At 47.0% G+C, this 18,996-nt stretch overlaps 1 protein-coding gene and 1 long non-coding RNA gene across 3 annotated transcripts; one reads left to right on the top strand and one right to left on the bottom strand.

Moving 5' to 3' along the window:
- Nucleotides 1–6,854: 6,854 nt before the first annotated feature.
- On the bottom strand, nucleotides 6,855–9,491 carry LOC130541171 (uncharacterized). Its single transcript, XR_008955221.1, has 3 exons — nucleotides 9,034–9,491; nucleotides 8,452–8,532; nucleotides 6,855–7,926 (listed from the first exon to the last, which is right to left on the bottom strand). It is a non-coding gene; the product is annotated as an uncharacterized LOC130541171 (long non-coding RNA).
- On the top strand, nucleotides 8,241–14,538 carry GPR50 (G protein-coupled receptor 50). 2 transcript variants are annotated; one of them, XM_003804526.5, is made up of 2 exons: nucleotides 8,241–8,565; nucleotides 11,420–14,538. In XM_003804526.5, exons 1-2 carry the CDS (start codon nucleotides 8,379–8,381, stop codon nucleotides 13,117–13,119), a joined length of 1,887 nt encoding a protein of 628 aa, XP_003804574.1. In that variant the 5' UTR covers nucleotides 8,241–8,378; the 3' UTR covers nucleotides 13,120–14,538. The 2 variants fall into 2 exon arrangements, with proteins under 2 accessions (XP_003804574.1, XP_008958955.1); XM_008960707.2 differs by lacking the exon at nucleotides 8,241–8,565 and adding an exon at nucleotides 10,748–10,825.
- The last annotated feature ends 4,458 nt before the right edge of the window (nucleotides 14,539–18,996 follow it).

Here is an 18,996-nt window from a genome sequence, read left to right on the forward strand (position 1 = left end):
GTGTTTTTGGTGTTTGTTCCAAATGGGGGCTCATTGTGAGCCCTGTGTCACTGGAATTACAATATCTGTTCAATCTAATTCCCTGGGGCTTTAAGTCTTACAAATTGGCGCTGGCCTCAGCAATGAAAAAAAATAGGTGAAGTCTTGGAGTCTCTTTGACCCAGGCTAGTGTGGGATTGTTTCCTCATTTGCATCCACTTACAGAAAGTTCCAATGATTTCCTTTGGTGACTCTACAGCCAAATGAATGGTCCTGCTAGCGTGTTTTATTGCAGTTTGTCCTTTTGCTTCTTTAATATTCCAGACAGACACATCTCCCCCTTGGGCCCTCCACACACTTTCCTCTCCATTCCAGTAATACTTAGCTTGAGGAGGTGGTGCCTGTACGTACAATTCCCCACCTTTCACTCATGGGCCTCCCTCTGACTGGAATGGATACAGATGTAATAAGGGAGTCCCAACCCTCTGGCTTAGGTGACAAAGCTATTTCAATAAAAGTATACTTTTTTTTTCCTGACTGCTCTTGTGTTATAACATCATGTGAAAATGGCTAGATAGATGTTGTCTGCATTTGGAGGTAGCTTTATGATGGTCAGACTCAGAAGATATGTTACATGGAATATACAAAATTGATTTGGGGGAGTCCTGGGAAGGACCCCCAAAAGCTAAGTCTTCCAGGGCAGCTGCAATTGAGGTTCTGAGAGAGACTCACCATACCTACAAGATGGCATGGATACAAAACACACAGTCGTTTCAAATATAAGCCCAATTCAAAACAGTATGTACATTCCTCAAATGCCAGGGGTCAATTTGCAAACTGCTACGTACAGGGGCGATTCTACAGTAGCGTACTACTCAGGCAAACAGGAGACAGGCATGTTTCTAAGAATGGGTTATGAATCTCCTGAGCAAACAGAGGAGGCTGGCTAAAACGAGTAGGAAATATATCAAATCAGTATCCGCCAGAGGCAGATGGCAAGTTGACAGCCAGAACTGGGCCCCTCCAATCCTGAATCAATAGTTCCTGTTCCCCAGGGTTGACTGAGCCCCTTGTTGGGGGGAAGGGGAGAAAGAAAATCCCATTACCAACCAATGCCAAGTCCTCATATTTGGCTTATTTAGGGTCAGCTACAGGTGGTCCGCAGCCATAGAGCTGCCAGATAAAATACACGGCCCCTGGCTAAATTTAAATTTCTGATAAACAGTGGATAATTTTGAGTATAAGTATGTCCGAATATTGCATGGAATATACTTATACTAAGAATGTACTTGGGATTCAAATTTAACTGAGCATCCTGTATTTTTGATAAATAGGCAACCCTACTCAGGCAAGCCATCAGGATGAGTTTGGCAGCAGGAAGGTGGCCATAGTCAGGCCTCTGGTTGCCCTGTTTTCAGGGAGCTGGTCAGGTTATTATCAGGCATTGGGCTGGGAACCCCATCACCAGAACTGTGATAGAGGGTAGGGTTTAGTCTGAGGGTCAAAGCAAGATCTTATACACTAGAACAAGTTTATAAAGTCCCAGCAGGGACTAGGATATAAACCCTCAAGAGCAAACTCAGCAGGAGTCACTGGATGACAGACCTAGACATCCTTAAATTGCCAAGGGCTAGGGGCAGGGCTGAGTTAACAGCAGGATTTCTCTAGAAGGGATTCCTGGGCTGCTTGCATTAGAATCACCTGAGACACTTGGGAAACATGCAGATTCCAGGGCCCCGTACAGACCTGCCAAGTCACACTCTCTAGGGGAAGGCCTAGAAAGCTGCAGTTTCTTAAGTACTCCTGGCTGCTCTGTCATGCACTAAATTTGAGACCCAGTGCTCTAGAGCCAGGAACCAGGTGTGGCCTGCAAATAAGCCATGAGGCACAGTGGTTAAAGCACAGATTCTGGAGCCAGACTGCCCAAGTTAGACTTCTGGCTCTACCACTTATTACCTGTGTGACCTGGGGCAAGTGACTTAACCTCTCTGGGCCTCAGTTTCTTCATCTGTAAAGCAGGCATAGTAATAGTGCCTATTTCATAGGCCTATTGGGAGGATTAAATGAGAATATATGAGCAAAGCACTCAGAACAGTCTGGCATCTAGGAAGCACACATTCATATGTGTTAGCTATTATTAGGAGCTGAGTGGACCTGCAGGGTTCGCAGAAAGAGGACTGGTTTGGGGCTTAATGGGTACCCATGGCCTATGTCCTGCAGTGGGGTGGCTGAAGCAGAACTCACAGAGCAAGTGGAGGAGGGCTTTTTGCATGAGAAGTCATGAGGATGATTAATAAAAGGGACAGTCGTTAAATGCACGGGTGATCATGCTTGGCTAGAATGAGAAGCTAAGAAAATGGATATTGTTCATTAAGCTCTAATTAGCAGATAAATTGTACAAGGGGAAGGGAGTCTAAGTGTTACTACAAGTAATTAATGTGCGTCTTCTCTCCCTGGTCACCCTTTGATTTGAACCACCTAACCTGTAGTCTTTATCAGCCACTAAGATCCTGGAAATACTGGCTGCTAATTATTTTGGTGAGCCCCTGATTGCACTAAAGGAAATGGATGTGTCCTGCTCTCTCTAATGACTCAAGCACAAGGAGAAGATAAAGTGGTTCTAACCATGATGAATTAAGCCTGGGGGATTTGGAGAGGACAATCATTCTCTCTGTTCATTTAACAAATGTGAACGGTGTCTCCAAGTTGGTAAAGTAAATGTGACCAGACGCAGTCTGATTAGGAAAAAAATCAGTACCTGTCCCAAACTGCTCTTGAGTTGGCTAATGTTGTGACTTGGCTTGTTCTCGGTTCCAATGACTTCATTCCTGCCTAAATCCCTACTCAGTTCCTTTGAAGATTCAACCTTACCATTGGAGTCTTGGCCCCACTTTCGACCTGGAACCAGAGCTCCCTTAGCCTGGACTGGCCCCACGCTCCGTTGAAACCCAGTTTCTCCTGCCTGAGCTCTCCCAGCCACCTATGCACTTGGGATCTCACCTATTTCTAGGCCAACCATACTTCCTACTTTCATACTGAAACGATGTAAAGGAATTTGATTGTTCTTTCTTGTGGAAAAAGATACAAACTGTGTCAGTGAAGCATCTCGGGGGTTGTGGGGGGCAGTGAAAAGGCAAGTCACTCTGTATGTCCCTTTCCATCTGACACACTCACAGGGGCCTGGGATGCTAGTGTGTGCCCATTGGTTGGCTTCTGCCAGGAATTGGAGCCTGGGTGTGCTAGGTGCAGAGTCTCCTGATATCGCAGAGAGCCCCTGTTCTCAATGGAAGTGCAACAGAGTAGAGTCTAGACAGAGTATTAGAAACTTTCAGGATAATAATCATGATAATAGCCAGTGGTTTTTGAATGCTTTCTCTGTTCTGGGTAGTGTTCTCAGTGCTTATATGCATTATCTCATTTAACTTTCCTATCAACCCTATGATGAGGCACTGTGATTATCTGCATTTTATAGTGAGGTGGCTGAGACACAGAGACGCTAAGTAACTTGCCCAAGGTCACATATCTGACTAGTAGTAAAGCTGGGTTCTGGGCTTGTTTTTACTTTCAAGAATTGAGTCAAATGTAGTCCCACTTCATTAAGCTGCTGGGATGGGAGGAGCAGGAGGGGCAGGGCCTGGATGGGTGAAGCAGCCAAGAGGCTCCTATGTAACTTCCTATGAAGAGGTAGTTGTCTCCAAACATGTGGAAACAAATTGAGAATGTTCTGCTTGTATTCAAGCTGAAAGACATTTTCATTCTTATTGGGTTTGCATCAAATTCTCATTTTGCTAGTCTTATACATTAGAGTATCAACCAATGGTCCCATGTAGCTTTAACAAATGATATAATAAATTCAGAGAAGCATTGGCCAGAGAAAGTTGGAGTGCTTGGAACAGGCCTTGGCTGGCTGTCCAGCTCCACCTGGGGGAGAGGGGAGGTGTGAGCTGGCACTAAGAGGCCCTCTGCCTGTCTAACTTGGACCAGGGCTGCTTGGGGCTAAAAGAGAACCCAAAATGTTCATAGCAGCATTATTCACAATAGTCAAAAGTGGAAAGAACTCAAGCATCCACCAATGAATGAGTAAATGAAATGTGGTGTATCTATACAATGGAATATTATTCAGCCATAAAAAGGAATGAAGTGTTGACCCATGCTACTACATTGATGAACCTGAAAACATTATGCTAAGGGAAAAAAGCCAGATGCAAAGGCCACATATTGTGAGACTCTGTTTTGGTGAAATGTCCAGAATAGGCAAGTCCATAGAAAGTGAAAGCAGATTTATGGTTTCTAGGAGCTGGAAGGTGGTGGGGAGTCTGGAGTGACTACTAATTGGTATGAGGGTTCTTTATGGGGTGTTGAAAATGTTCTGAAATTAGATAGTGATGATGATTGCACAACTTTGTGTATATACAAAAAACTACTGAATTCTACACTTTAAAGGGTGAATGTTATGGTATATGAGGTATATGAATTACATCTCAATAAAAACAGACAAACAAACAAACAAAAACCAGAACAACAGCAACAAAAAAGAGAACACAAAGTCCACACTATTAAGACCCAGAGCAAAACACCGTCTTGGCCGGATGCGGTGGCTCACGCCTGTAATCCCAGCACTTTGAGGGGCGGAGATGGGCGGATCACAAGATCAGGAGATCGAGACCATCCTGGCTAACATGGTGAAACCCCGCCTCTACTAAAAATACAAAAAATTAGCCGGGCGTGTTGGCAGGTGCCTGTAGTCCCAGAGCTACTCGGGAGGCTGAGGCAGGAGAATGGCGTGAACCCGGGAGGCAGAGCTTGCAGTGAGCCAAGATCGCGCCACTGCACTATAGCCTGGGCGACAGAGCAAGACTCTGTCTCACAAAAACAAACAAACAAACAAAAAAACAAAAACAAGCGAACAAACAAAACAAACAAACAAAAACCACTGTCTGATGAAGCTGGGTTGTGGGAGAAAGACCTTGAGCTGAGAGGGAATCCAGCCTGGATTTAAGCCTTGGCATGACCTTGGACAAGTTCTTTCACCTCTCTGGGCCTCAGTTTTCTTATCTATTTAATGACATTGTGAGAAAACATTTTCCCAATGAACTTTTGAAAACTATAATATGCTTATTTAAAACTGTACTCACTAGTTACAAGCAAGGCATTATTATAGTGCTGGAGGGTTAAACAGAGAGCTTAGAACGTTTGATAAAAGGTAACCTTCCATCATTGCCGATGTAAATCAGGGAACTGAAGATGCAGGCAGTACCCTCATGTGCTCAGAAGGATTACCCATTCCTGAGCAGAAACTGCTCACTTGCCCTCTCATTCCTCAGGGAATATTCCAGGTTTCCTCTATTTGGATTGGATATCTTAATAGCTTTAAAATCTCAAATAAAGGGTTTATGTCCACTCCAGTTATTTAGGGCTTCCTAACAAGCCTTTTAGAAAGAGACTTAATTAAAAATCCAGTGGAATCTTAAACCATGCACATTACACTCTATCCAATAAAGGACTCCCCCTTAACTCTTCCAAAGCAATTGAACTTACTGCACGAGACTTGTTTTGCCTTTGCAAACAGGGACCGATTTTCTCCCTCATATGTATCCTTATAACTGATTCAATATCTGATTTTCTTTTTTCTTTTTTTTTTGAGACGGAGTCTCGCTTTGTCGCCCAGGCTGGAGTGCAGTGGCCCGATCTCGATCTCGGCTCACTATAAGCTCCACCTCCCGGGTTCACGCCATTCTCCTGCTTCAGCCTCCCTAGTAGCTGGGACTACAGGCACCCGCCACCACGCCCGGCTAATTTTTTTGTCAATATCTGATTTTCTTAGTACTGGGGCCATGTTCAGAATCTTTATTAAGACGAGTTCATAAAAATAAGAAAATTATTTTAACCAGATACATAATTCTGTCCCCCTAGATCATTAAAATATTCACCTTTTCCACTTGTCTAGTATTGAAAAACCAAGTCCCACCAGGTCACAGTCAAGTAGTGTCCAAGCAGGGGTAGGGGCCAGGGGGTCAGCTCACCCTTGCTCTCCTGCCTGCTCCTCAATCCCAGGGATGTTCAGGCCACATCCGCGGGGAATTCCCGGGGGCTCTAGCCACCTCATCTCAGAAGTGCAGTACACTGGAGTGTAGCAATGCCTGCAAGGTTTGCAAGCTCTCCTTACAGGTTTGTTTGGGGCAGGGGGAGTCTAGTGTCTTAAGTCACTAGAAGGTGTGTTTCCTTTTTTCCTTCAAATGTATTTTGTTTACTTATTTGAATTCAAAATCGCCCCTTCCCACAAGTGAAGGGATCCAAACTCTCGGGGAACCAGCAAGAACAGCCTGATGTGCATCCTACAAAATACTCCACTACGCGGACGGGCTTTTGACTGACAGCTTCTTTACAGGGCGCACAGCTGTGTGGGGAGGACAGCGGAGCCCCTTCACTGTCTGCACTTACGGAAAAAAATGCGAGCGCGCGCGGCCGGGAGTTCCAGCCAGCGAGGGGCAGTGAGATAATGAATGTGAAAAGCCTCCAGGCGGGAGATTGTAATTCGCGCCGGATTCAGTTCACAGACGCGAAAGCCGCAGGATTGGGGTGGGGGCTTCATTTTCAAACAAGGGGACACATTTCCACTTTAGGCTTTATAGCTAGAGACAGTGTGTGCAATCTTGGTTTTCAACAGTGTCTGTTTTTTTCGTTAAAGGTATCTGAATGTTGAAGTTCGTCGCGTAACAGGCCCCCACTACCTACCCCGCCTTGTCCGTCCCCCCACCCACCCCGGGGCAAGAGGGCTGCTGTGTCCAGACGATGGCGCTCCCGGCCAGTGCAACCCCTCTCCCCTACTGTGGCAAGAAGACTAGTCTGGAACAAGTTTCAAGGGGTTTACTGAGATTTTGAAAGGCTTCTCGACAGGAGCCGTAACTTTTAGTAGCCGGCAGAAATCCATTCCCGTGACCAAGGTTATTGAGGGAACGAGTGTCCGAATCACGCCCCTTTAGTTTTGCCCGAATATTCGAATTTTCCGTGGTCCCCGCGGAGCGAGATCCTGGGCGCACCGCAGGGGAACTGTGACGCACGGGGACAGAGATCCGCGGTGTGGAGGGCTAGGGGGGAGGCCTGAGAGGGATGGGGTCGAAACGAGAACCCCAGAAGGGCATGGGAAAGGAGAAAGACCGAGACGAATCCTGACTGAGGCAGGGATCGCCGGTCAGCCAGCGGCTTCTTGGTTTAGCCGCCTGACACCTCCGCACCTTTCCCGCGGCTGCGGCGCAGCTCCTTCAGCCTTCCTGACTGCCCCGTGCCGCTCAGTAGAGAATGCCGAGCATCCCGAGAGGGAGAGGCGTCAGAGCCTCTCGTCCTGAGTTTCCTCGAGAAGCGGGGACCCAAGAGAAGAGCTTTATTGCCTGTTTTACTTTTTCCCAAAGCGTCCCTTGGCTCCCGCCGCCTGGCTGCCGGCAGCTGGAAAGGAGACGAGCTCCCGCTCCCGTTCGCCCCCAAACTGAGGACCGAGTGGCCACCAATGCCTTCCCTAGGTCCCAGGGTGCAGACCTGCTCCCCACTTCCAGAGTCGGGCGCAGGGTACATCTCTTTATGGAGAGTGCAAGACCTGGACCGGACTGAGCGGCTACTCGCAGCTGCCGCTAAGGGAGCCAAGCGGCTCCTGGCGAGAACGGGAGCGGGGATAAGTTCCCTAGGGATTAGGGACCCAGATTGGGGGTGGGACCTCCCAGCAGTAGTCCCCTGTTCCCCGCGGGACACAGAAGGCTCTAGACAGGCAAGGGCATGGGGCGTGGGATGGACCTCACAAGGATACTTGCGGAGGCAAGCATCTAGCGTTCAAGGGGCCACCGGCTATCCCCTACACCCTGCTGGGGGCTGTGGACTGGCTTAGTCTAGACTGGATCCTATGAAAGACCCTGTGCTCCAGCTCTGCAATCTACATCTCTTTGCCAGGTGTTGGCACTGGAGGAGAGAGGGAGAAGAACTTGCTAGAAACGAATGCACAGAGACTGGTGGAGGGGGTGTGGGGTGGACTCCGAGCTAGTCATGATGCTTGCAAGGTACCTGGGAGATTGAGAGGCAGGGAGGGCTGGCTAGAGGGGAAGTACATACAAGGCAGTCGGAAGCAAGATGACACCTCAATGTGGATTTGTCCAATAAGAGGGGGTAGCTAAGGGGGGGGGTATTCAGGGAGCCCTGATTGGTCGGGGGGAGGGATTTGGGGTGGGGCTAGCCGCCTCTTGAGGCTTTAAAAGCTCATCGGAGAGGGGCGGGATGCTGTCATTTGCTCTCTGACTCTCAGAGAGGGAGGCACGCTTTCCTGGAGCTCCTGGTGACAGAACAGGTGTTTGCTGTCTGGACCTGGCTGCTGATCCTGAGCCTGCTGGGAGATCTTAACGATCTCCAGGAGCAACATGGGGCCCACCCTAGCGGTTCCCACCCCCTATGGCTGTATTGGCTGTAAGCTACCCCAGCCAGACTACCCACTGGCTCTAATCATCTTTATGTTCTGCGCGATGGTTATCACCATTGTTGTAGACCTAATCGGCAACTCCATGGTCATTTTGGCTGTGACGAAGAACAAGAAGCTCCGGAATTCTGGTAAGCCACCCTTTCTTCTCCCTACCCAGTGTGCAGAGACTTGCAACCCCTAGGGCGTTAGTTTTTGAGCGCCCCGAATAGAGAATCTATGGACAGTGCCCTCATATTGAACATCCCTGCTCCCAAATTCCCCGCAAGCCTGGGGGTGGTAGTATTCTGCCCCGGCCCTCTAAACGTGGAGGTTCTCAAGGCCGAGAGAGCACAGAGAATTAGCTTTGGGCATCCAAGTACAAAGCGTTCCCGTGGTGCGCGGCAGCCCGAGGATCCCTGTCCCGTCGGGGCCTGATGCGGAGGGAGCCGGCACCCGAGCGGGAGAGTCAGGCGATTCGCCCAGGGACAGCAAGCAGAGCCGGACGCCGCAAGGGCGGCCGCGCTGAGGCAGCGCGGACCGAACTGACGCGGAGGGAGCAGCGGGGCTGCGACCTGCTCTGTGAAAGTTAAGTTCGCGGCGGCCGCGGCGGCGCTTACCAGAGCGCAACGCAGTGGCCTCTCCCTAGCCGGGCCAAGACCCCGCTCGCCGCGGCCCTGGGGCTCCAGGGCGGCTCCCGGGCAGATCCTGGGCGGCGGAGCACAGACCCCCGCGCCCGAGAATCGAGCAGGGAGGTCTGAGCCCGCCGGAGCCGAGCTCCGTCCGCCCGTCCCAGGGCGAACGGCAGAGAGAGGCAAGCGGCGGGTCGGGCACAGCAGGCGGTGGCAGCGACGGCGGCGGCAGCGGAGATCCCAAGGTCCGTAAGCGGGGAACTGGGGGTCGCAGGGCGGGCCGGCGAAGAGGCTTGGGAGCTGGGCGTTGCTGGGGGTGGAGGGATAGAAGGCAGCAAAACCGAGTAGGGTTGGCGGGAGGGCGACGGGAGAGCTCAGAGGGGGCGATGGGGGACTCAGAGAGGCTGCAAAGGGCTGGGGTCTGGGAGCCGCAGGCGGGACTTCCCCCGCTGCTAGCCACTGCCGAGCGGGAGGAGGCCGGGGGCCGGGGGCCGGCGGCGAGCAGGGCAGGAGGGAAGCGTGGGAGGATGCCGGGCGCTGCGACCTGTGCTGGGGGTGGGGGCGGCGGACACTGCAGAGCAGCTAGTCCGGCTTACAGGTTGGGCGGGAGAGAGCTCTGGAAGGGAGGGGAAGGGGCAAAGGCGCCCAAACTCCGAGTTCAGGCCGGGGGAGGGAGGGGCGGCGCCTGGAATTTCCACCGCCAGATTCTCGATCGGCTGGGGCTAGGAGTGGGGACCGAAGGGGGTCTGAGAGGGTGGGGAGGACAACTGGATTCTCCCGGGCAGGGCGTGGGGGAGAGGTGGCGGCCGGGGTCTGGGGGATTACTTTGCTTGGGCAAGGAGTCACGAACACTGAACAAGTTTAAAAACGCACTGACTGGCACACAGTCATTAGAAGTTTTCTTACAAAGTCTGGTGGGTGTCTCCGATTTCTCCTTCGTCTCCTGGAATCGTGGGGCCATACACTAGGTCTTCACCTTCACCCCCGCGGTGCGGTCCCGAGGTGCAAACCCACGGAGTCCTGGGGGCGACCTGCGAAGCCCATTTTATTTCCTTTAGATTTCTTTTCTTTCTTTTTCTCCTTCTCCTTCCTTCCTTCTATAATTCAAATAAAGGCTTTTATGGTTGTTGTGGTTTTGTTTTTAAGGCTTTGCCCCTTCTCTTTTCGGCTGTATTTCCCTGAATTCATTACTTTGCCGGAAAATCATAGGAAGAACCTCTTCTGTAGAAAGTGCTGAGGCCGAGTGCTGACAGCGCTGGAGGAAGGAGGAAGAAGGAGCCATACCTTTGCCCTTTTCAAAAGCGCTCATTTTCTCCTAGTCCAAGATGAAGTGCAATATTTTGCCAGACCAATGCTAATTAGCAACGAGGTGTCTCCAAAGAAAGAGGGCTCTGCGCCTGCACCTGGCCTCTTCCTTCTCTTTTTTGTGAAAGGTTTTACAAAAAAGTTCCCATCTCAGCCCTACAAGACTGGAGTGGGGGTGATCCTTCTTCTCTATCCTGTTTAACCTGAAGGCTCCAGTAAAGTTCAGTGCCCGGCGCTGGGAGCTCTGTGCAGGGCGCCGAATGTGCCAGTGCGCGGCTCTGCGCGTGGACGCGGCATGTAACTGAAACAGGCACTTCTGCTAATCCTTGCAGGAATTTTTCTCCTCCCCCCTACCCCCGCCCACCTCGCGCCACCCTCCCCGCCCGCCCTCTCACTACTTCTTTGGTCTCAGACTAAATTTTACAGGGCTTCCCTGCTTCCCCTCAGTTTTCACTCTCAAGTTACCTCGGGAACGGTAAGTATTTGACTTGGCAAGGTTTTAGGTTACTGCTTGATCCCATCGGAAAAGACTGTTTAAGAAGATGGCCTCTAATGCCTTTTCTCAGAATCTTCTCTCTAGTAATGTGTTTATTATAAATGCAATGCTAGGCTATAAGAGGGAGATGGCTAATTTATCTTTTTCTAATTATTTAATTATTTTAAATTTTTTTAGTTTGAGGCTTCCTGACATCCCTCCAGTGTCTCTCCTTGCCCCCCACTCCAGCCTCCTTCCTAAAAACAAGTCCCTCTAGCTCACCTCTACTCCCCCTCCTCCTTCTCCCTCCCCCTCACCTCCAGTGAAGGAAACGTTTGCATTTTGTTTTTCTCTAAGATGGTGGCAGCATGACCCTGTCTCATTGTGAAGGCTCCTGGCAGGGATTTTGTGCTCACTGCTGTCTGTCTTATGTTCGCTTCTTTCTCAGAGCATTTCTTTAAAAGAATTCTGGAATTATAAAAGGTCATAATCCAGCTGGCCTTCCCCTGCACCTTAAATGTGTAGATTTCTGTACTTAAACCACTTATTCTTCTCTGTCTTTCCCCTTTCTCCCTCCCTTGATATGTTTTTCAGGCAACATCTTCGTGGTCAGTCTCTCTGTGGCCGATATGCTGGTGGCCATCTACCCATACCCTTTGATGCTGCATGCCATGTCCATTGGGGGCTGGGATCTGAGCCAGTTACAGTGCCAGATGGTCGGGTTCATCACAGGGCTGAGTGTGGTCGGCTCCATCTTCAACATCGTGGCAATCGCTATCAACCGTTACTGCTACATCTGCCACAGCCTCCAGTACGAACGGATCTTCAGTGTGCGCAATACCTGCATCTACCTGGTCATCACCTGGATCATGACCGTCCTGGCTGTCCTGCCCAACATGTACATTGGCACCATCGAGTACGATCCTCGCACCTACACCTGCATCTTCAACTATCTGAACAACCCTGTCTTCACTGTTACCATCGTCTGCATCCACTTCGTCCTCCCTCTCCTCATCGTGGGTTTCTGCTACCTGAGGATCTGGACCAAAGTGCTGGCGGCCCGTGACCCTGCAGGGCAGAATCCTGACAACCAACTTGCTGAGGTTCGCAATTTTCTAACCATGTTTGTGATCTTCCTCCTCTTTGCAGTGTGCTGGTGCCCTATCAACGTGCTCACTGTCTTGGTGGCTGTCAGTCCGAAGGAGATGGCAGGCAAGATCCCCAACTGGCTTTATCTTGCAGCCTACTTCATAGCCTACTTCAACAGCTGCCTCAACGCTGTGATCTACGGGCTCCTCAATGAGAATTTCCGAAGAGAATACTGGACCATCTTCCATGCTATGCGGCACCCTATCATATTCTTCTCTGGCCTCATCAGTGATATTCGTGAGATGCAGGAGGCCCGTACCCTGGCCCGCGCCCGTGCCCATGCTCGCGACCAAGCTCGTGAACAAGCCCTTGAACAAGACCGTGCCCATGCCTGTCCTGCTGTGGAGGAAACCCCGATGAATGTCCGGAATGTTCCATTACCTGGTGATGCTGCAGCTGGCCACCCCGACCGTGCCTCTGGCCACCCTAAGCCCCATTCCAGATCCTCCTCTGCCTATCGCAAATCTGCCTCTACCCACCACAAGTCTGTCTTTAGCCACTCCAAGGCTGCCTCTGGTCACCTCAAGCCTGTCTCTGGCCACTCCAAGCCTGCCTCTGGTCACCCCAAGTCTGCCACTGTCTACCCTAAGCCTGCCTCTGTCCATTTCAAGGGTGACTCTGTCCATTTCAAGCCTGCCTCTGTCCATTTCAAGGGTGACTCTGTCCATTTCAAGCCTGACTCTGTTCATTTCAAGCCTGCTTCCAGCAACCCCAAGCCCATCACTGGCCACCATGTCTCTGCTGGCAGCCACTCCAAGTCTGCATTCAGTGCTGCCACCAGCCACCCTAAACCCGCCACTGGCCACATCAAGCCAGCTACCAGCCATGCTGAGCCCACCACTGCTGACTATCCCAAGCCTGCCACTACCAGCCACCCTAAGCCCGCTGCTGCTGACCACCCTGAGCTCTCTACCTCCCATTGCCCCGAGATCCCTGCCATTGCCCACCCTGTGTCTGACGACAGTGACCTCCCTGAGTCGGCCTCTAGCCCTGCCGCTGGGCCCACCAAGCCTGCTGCCAGCCAGCTGGAGTCTGACACCATCGCTGACCTTCCTGACCCTACTGTAGTCACTACCAATACCAATGATTACCATGATGTCGTGGTTATTGATGTTGAAGATGATCCTGATGAAATGGCTGTGTGAAAAATGCTCCCATAGGTGGCCAGGCAGTGGTCCCCTTTCTAGTTTGTTTTGCGTATGTAATCCAAAGTGAGATGCCTTACTGCATCTAGACACAGACACTGACACATAGAGATGGTGTAAGCTACATCCACCTTTCAGGCGTACTCATCCTTTACTTAATGTACTCTATTGAAGTGTGTGCGTGAGTGTGTGTGTGCTTGCTATTTTAGAGACCTTAATTTCCCTCAAGTTTGACATCTGTTGTTCCAAACCTCCCTTTCCACCTATGGTCGACCTTCAGTCCTCAGTGATCCTTGAAATTTTAGACTTTGATTTTTTTCCCACTCCTCTGTCCCTCCTCCCCTTTCCTCATTTCCTCTGCCTTGTTCCTGCTTTCTTCTCCCATTCCCCGAGGGGGTTGGGAGAGGGGTATGTGCGCAATGCTAAAGGTGTGTTGTGGTGAAGGCTTCCGTTAATGTGACTGCACAGCTTTATGTTCTTCAATGTGTAACTCTATATTGTACTTTTAATAGCAGTCAGAAAAGCAGTTGTGATCAAGTACAAGTACTGGAAAGTTTCTTTCCTAAATTTCAGCAACAACATATGACCCATATTTGAAGAATACAATTTGATAAGCTCTTATTAAAAATACATTTTTTATGCCTATGAGATCAAATGGCAAAAGGAAAGATATGGGCACACCAAATTATTTCTATTTTTTGAAAATTTGAACATTGGTGCTTTTTATAGTCAAACATGGTTGCAAATGATAAGATGTTTTTACCTTACTTGTAATTATTTACCTTTTTTAGCATTTGCCGGGATTTTTTTTCATTTAGTTCCAGAGAAATAAATCCATTCATAAACTAGTTTCTTCTCCTAAAATCCAATCTTATGGTTGCTAGGATCAATTATGGTAATATTTTTAATATTATAAGTCATAACTACTCTTTACTGAAGATTTTGTTTTTTAAACAGCCTGGTGTTTTTACAGTTTTTACATTATTGCTTTCATTCAAAAGGGAATTTGAAGTAATAAATGGCAGCAAGAAGCGAATTGAATACTGCTGGGAGGTTGTAAATGAGCATTCCTCTCGGATGGGGAGGGGGGCAAGGAGAAGAGAGAGATGCCTACACCAATCAATCCTACCACACATCCGACATCAGCCAATCCCACCACACTTGGCTAAGGTTCAGTGATACACGATGTTAAGTCGTAGATGTCTTTTATTAGCACACTTGACAGACCAGGAAATGATTTTTCTCTACAATTCAAGAAAACTGCTGTTTAATAAAAATTTCAATTGCTGATTCAAATAGACACTTTAAGCAAAGTTTACTGTATGAAAGCTTGTGAGGATAAGTGGAAATGTATTATACTGCCTTAATTCTATTCTGTATTTGTGGTAGCAATTAAATAAAAGTGTTTTTGTGGCTTTAGTTTGTGGTTTGTGGATAAATTCATTTCTCCACTGGAGTTACTTATGGGGAGGGTGTACGGGGTGAGGGGTGGCAAAACATTGACCTTGGGGGAATCAGAAGACTTGGGTGCAAGTTCCATCCCTGCTACCAGCTTGCTGTATGCCAGGGCAAGTCCCTTGACCCGTCTCACCTCAGTCCCTTTACTTAGCAAACTGTGGAGAGGTGGTGGGGAGAGGGGAGCATGCTGGGATTGCTATGTTCTTCACACTAGTGCAGCGACGTTGGATGACCTGACCTGCCTGCTCTTGGATTTCTGAACTGTACCAGATATGGCTCTGAAAAGAGACCCCTCTTTACTCCCCTGAAAGGAGTGAAGCCAGGCCCCAAAATGTCGTGACCCAAAGCCTTCTGGAACGAAGAAATAGAGCTCATGAGGGAATGGGGGAGGCACAGGAGTGAGAGGCAGGAGGGCTGGTGGTTTGCTCTCCAGCTCGGAGGTGGGTAGCAAGACCCCAGCCACTGGGCAAAGCTCCTGATCTTAGGAACACAGTTTTAAAAGAATCTCTGACAATAAGGAAATGCTAAAAATACACTGCTCAGCAAAAATCAAACTGAATTCAAAGTAATATACAGTAGGACATAATTTTACAAAAATATGCATACTTAATACATGCACATATAGACAAACAGTTACGCATATGCAGCTGTTCTATCCAGGCTTTCCCAGGCTGTGAGTATAGATAGACTGAGGTCATCTTAATTTTTAATGCCCGAGTTAAAGTGGTTTGAGCCATCAAGGGCTGCCTGCCTGAGGGCTGCCTGCACCCCTGTGCCAAATTTCTGTGCAGAAAACATAACTAAAAGGGATGTTTATTCATGTACTTACAAACTGGTTATGGTCAGCTCCCCTATCCATCTTTTCCATGTTCTTACTCTCCACTCACACCCAAGAAGTTGCTTTGCGTGAGACTGCAAGTGTCCAAACCAAGGGTACTGTGTCCCAATGCTCCAAACTGCCACTCCGCAGGGGTTTACGGGGTGCAAGGTTTTGAAAGAAGATAAGAGAGGTGACGAAAATTATCTGCCATTATTACAACTTTGTCCCGCAATTTTCCCCCAGTGCCTGAAGCAACACCGCTCACACCAAGTCTCCTGAAAGCCATACCAAGTCTCTTGAAAGCAGTCACTTCGGCCATCTCTGCTTATCTCCTGCAGCTGCAGTCATCAAACTTGCCTGCGCCACTGCGCCACTGCGTCCCGCCTCCGCCTCCGCGCCCATAATCACCTGGACAGGAACAAGCAGCACTTCCAGCCCAATTCCTTCTCAGTTCCTTCACAGCCCAGAAACATTTTTTATTCTGCCCCTCTCTCCCTTATCCTGTTCCCCTTCACTCTCAAAAGGCATTAAGCTTCCTAAACGCATCTCTGATTTACCCCGCCCACTTTGAGTGACCAAGGCAAGAAGCTGAATCTCTGCTCCAGGTTTAAGGTTCCCCCTGGAAAAAATGCAGAGCTTCTGGCTTTACAGCAGTGAGAATGAAAGGGCCAACTTTGCTCACTTCCTCAAAGGGAGAATCTGCCTCCAGGTGAGCCTAAATCTCCATAATCAAGGGATTTAAAAAATGCAAGCAACTTTTAAATGACAGTTTTTCCGAGTTTCTCCTCTTTTCTTTTTAAATGGAAATATAATTTATATACTGTAAAGTGACAGCCTGACTTTTTTTTTTTCCCTAACATATGTATACATCCATGTAACTACCACCCTGGCCAAGATATAGGTAGCCCTCTAGGAATTTCCCTGTTGCCCCTTTCTAATCAAATGGAAGCATACGGTATGTATTCTTTTGTGTCCAGCTTCTTTTTAAAAAAATTGTGATAAAATATACATAACATAAAATTTACCATTGTAAACTTTTTGAATGTACAATTCAGTGGTATTAAATATATTCACATTGTTGGGCAACCGTTACCACTGTTCATTTCCAGAACTACTTCATTATCTCAAACTGAAACTCTGTACTGATTAAATAATAACTTCCCTTCCCCTTAACCTCTGGTAACCACCATTCTATTTTCTGTCTCTATGAATTCACCTATTCTAGCCACCTCATATGAGTGGAATCATACAATGTTGGTCCTTTTGTGTCTCGCTTCTTTCACTTAGCATAATGTGTTCAAGGTTCACCCATATCATAGCATGTATCCATACATTATTTTTTAATGACTGAATAACATCCCATTCTAGAGATATATCAAATTTTGTTTACCCGTTCATGCATTGATGGACATTTTGGTGGTTTCCATTTTTGGCTGTTGTGAATATTGCTGCTATGAAGATTGATGTACAAGTTTCTGCTTGAGTCCCTGCTTTTCACCTTTTTGAATATATACCTAGGAGTGGAATTGCTGGGTCATGTAGTCTAGCTTCTTTTGCTCAATATTATGTCTTTGAGATTCATCTATGTTTCTGTGTATGTAAGTGGTTGGTTATTTTTCATTTTCATAAAGCATTCTATAATATGAATATATTACAATTTTTTTATTCTACTACTGATGGATATTTGGGTTGTTTCCAATTTGAAACTATGATAAAAATGCTTCTATAATCATTTTTGTACATGTCTTTTAATTTAACTTTGCATTGAGGTATAATTTTACATACAGCGAAGAACACTACTTCAGTGTCAAGCTCTACTTCAGTAGAGAGCTCAACAAATTTTAACATATGTGTACACCCATGTAACCACCACACATATCAAAATGTAAAACATTTCCAGCACCCCAGAAAGCTCTTTCATGCCAGAGTAATTTTGCTGGTTTACTGAATTTTATTTAAATGGAAGCATACAGAATGCATTCTTTTGTGTTTGTGTTGTTTTCTTCATCATTTTGTTTGTGAGATTTATCCATGTTACTTTAGGTATAAGGAATTCATTTTCTTTTATTGTTATGTAGAACTTCTTTGTATGACTATACCACCACTTTTGAGCTATTCTACTGTGGCTGAACATTTGGGCTGTTTTCCAGTTTGGGGCTTTTAAGAAACCTGTTATGAACATTCTTGTACATGCCTTTTGATGCACATATGGACTTATTGCTCTTGGAAATATACCTAAGCTTGGAATTGCTGAGTCATGAGTATATATGTACTTAGTTTTAGTAGACACTGCTAAATATTTTTCCAAAGTTGTTTGTATTCGTCCATTTTCATACTGCTATGAAGAAATACCTGAGGCTGGGTAATTTATACAGAAAAAGAGGTTTAATGGACTCTCAGTTCCACATGGCTGGGGAGGCCTCACAACCATGGTGGAAGGTGAAGGAGGAGCAAAGGCACGTCTTACATGGCAGCAGGCAAGAGAGTATGTGCAGGGGAACTGCCCTTTATAAAACCATCAGATCTTGTGAGACTTATTTAATATCAGAGAACAGCACAGGAAAAAACCGCCCTCATGATTCAATTACCTCCCACCGGGTACCTCCCAAGACACCTGGGGATTATGAGAGCTGTAATTCAAGATGAGATTTGGGTGGTGACACAGCCAAACCATATCATTGTTGAACTACTTTATAGTCTCACTAGCAAGGTATGAGAATTTGAGGTGCTCTGCATTCTTGCCAACATTTGATATTTTCAGCCCTTTTTAATGTGAGCTATTCTAGTGGGTGTCTAGTGCTATTTCATTGTGGTTTCAGTTTGCATTTCTCTAATGAGCAATGATGTTAATCGTCTTTTTACATGATTATTGACCATTTAAATATTTTCTTTATTGAAGGCCCTGAACAAATATTTTGACTATTTTAAAATGGAAGTTTCTGTCTTTTTCTTATAGACTTGTAACAGGATATGCATGTGTATATATGCCAATTTCATGAATATCTTCTCTCAGTCGGTGGTTTGCCTTTTTGCTCTCTTAATTGTATCTTTTGATGAACAAAAATCTTTAATATTATGAAGTTCAATTTATCAGTTTTTCTGACTGTGCTTTGTGTTTAAGAAATTTCTGATTATTCTAATATAATTAATATATTCTCCTATTTTTTATTTTAGAAACCTTATAGTTTTGCCTTTCACGTTTAAGTCTATGTTCCATCTCAAGTTAATTTGTTTGTGTATGGTGTGGGTTAGGAATCAAAGTCCATGTTTTTGTATAGCCAGGGTTCATATTTTCATTTTATCACCATTTATTGAAAAGACCATACTTTACCCCACTGAACTGCAGTAAAGACTTTGTTGCCATTTAGGTAATCATATATAAACATGTCTCTCTTTTTATCTCTTTGTTTCTGGACTGTTTATTCTGTTCCATTAGTCTATCCTTGCACCAATACCACATTGTTTTTAAATTTAATTAACGATAACTTATATACATATATGCAAAGAATGGATAAATGCTTGAGGAGATGGATACCTCATTTACCCTGATGTGATTATTACATATTGTATTCCTGTATCAAAACATCTCACATACCCCA

This window comes from Pan paniscus, chromosome X, assembly GCF_029289425.2.
Source record: "Pan paniscus chromosome X, NHGRI_mPanPan1-v2.0_pri, whole genome shotgun sequence".
NCBI lineage: Eukaryota > Metazoa > Chordata > Mammalia > Primates > Hominidae > Pan > Pan paniscus.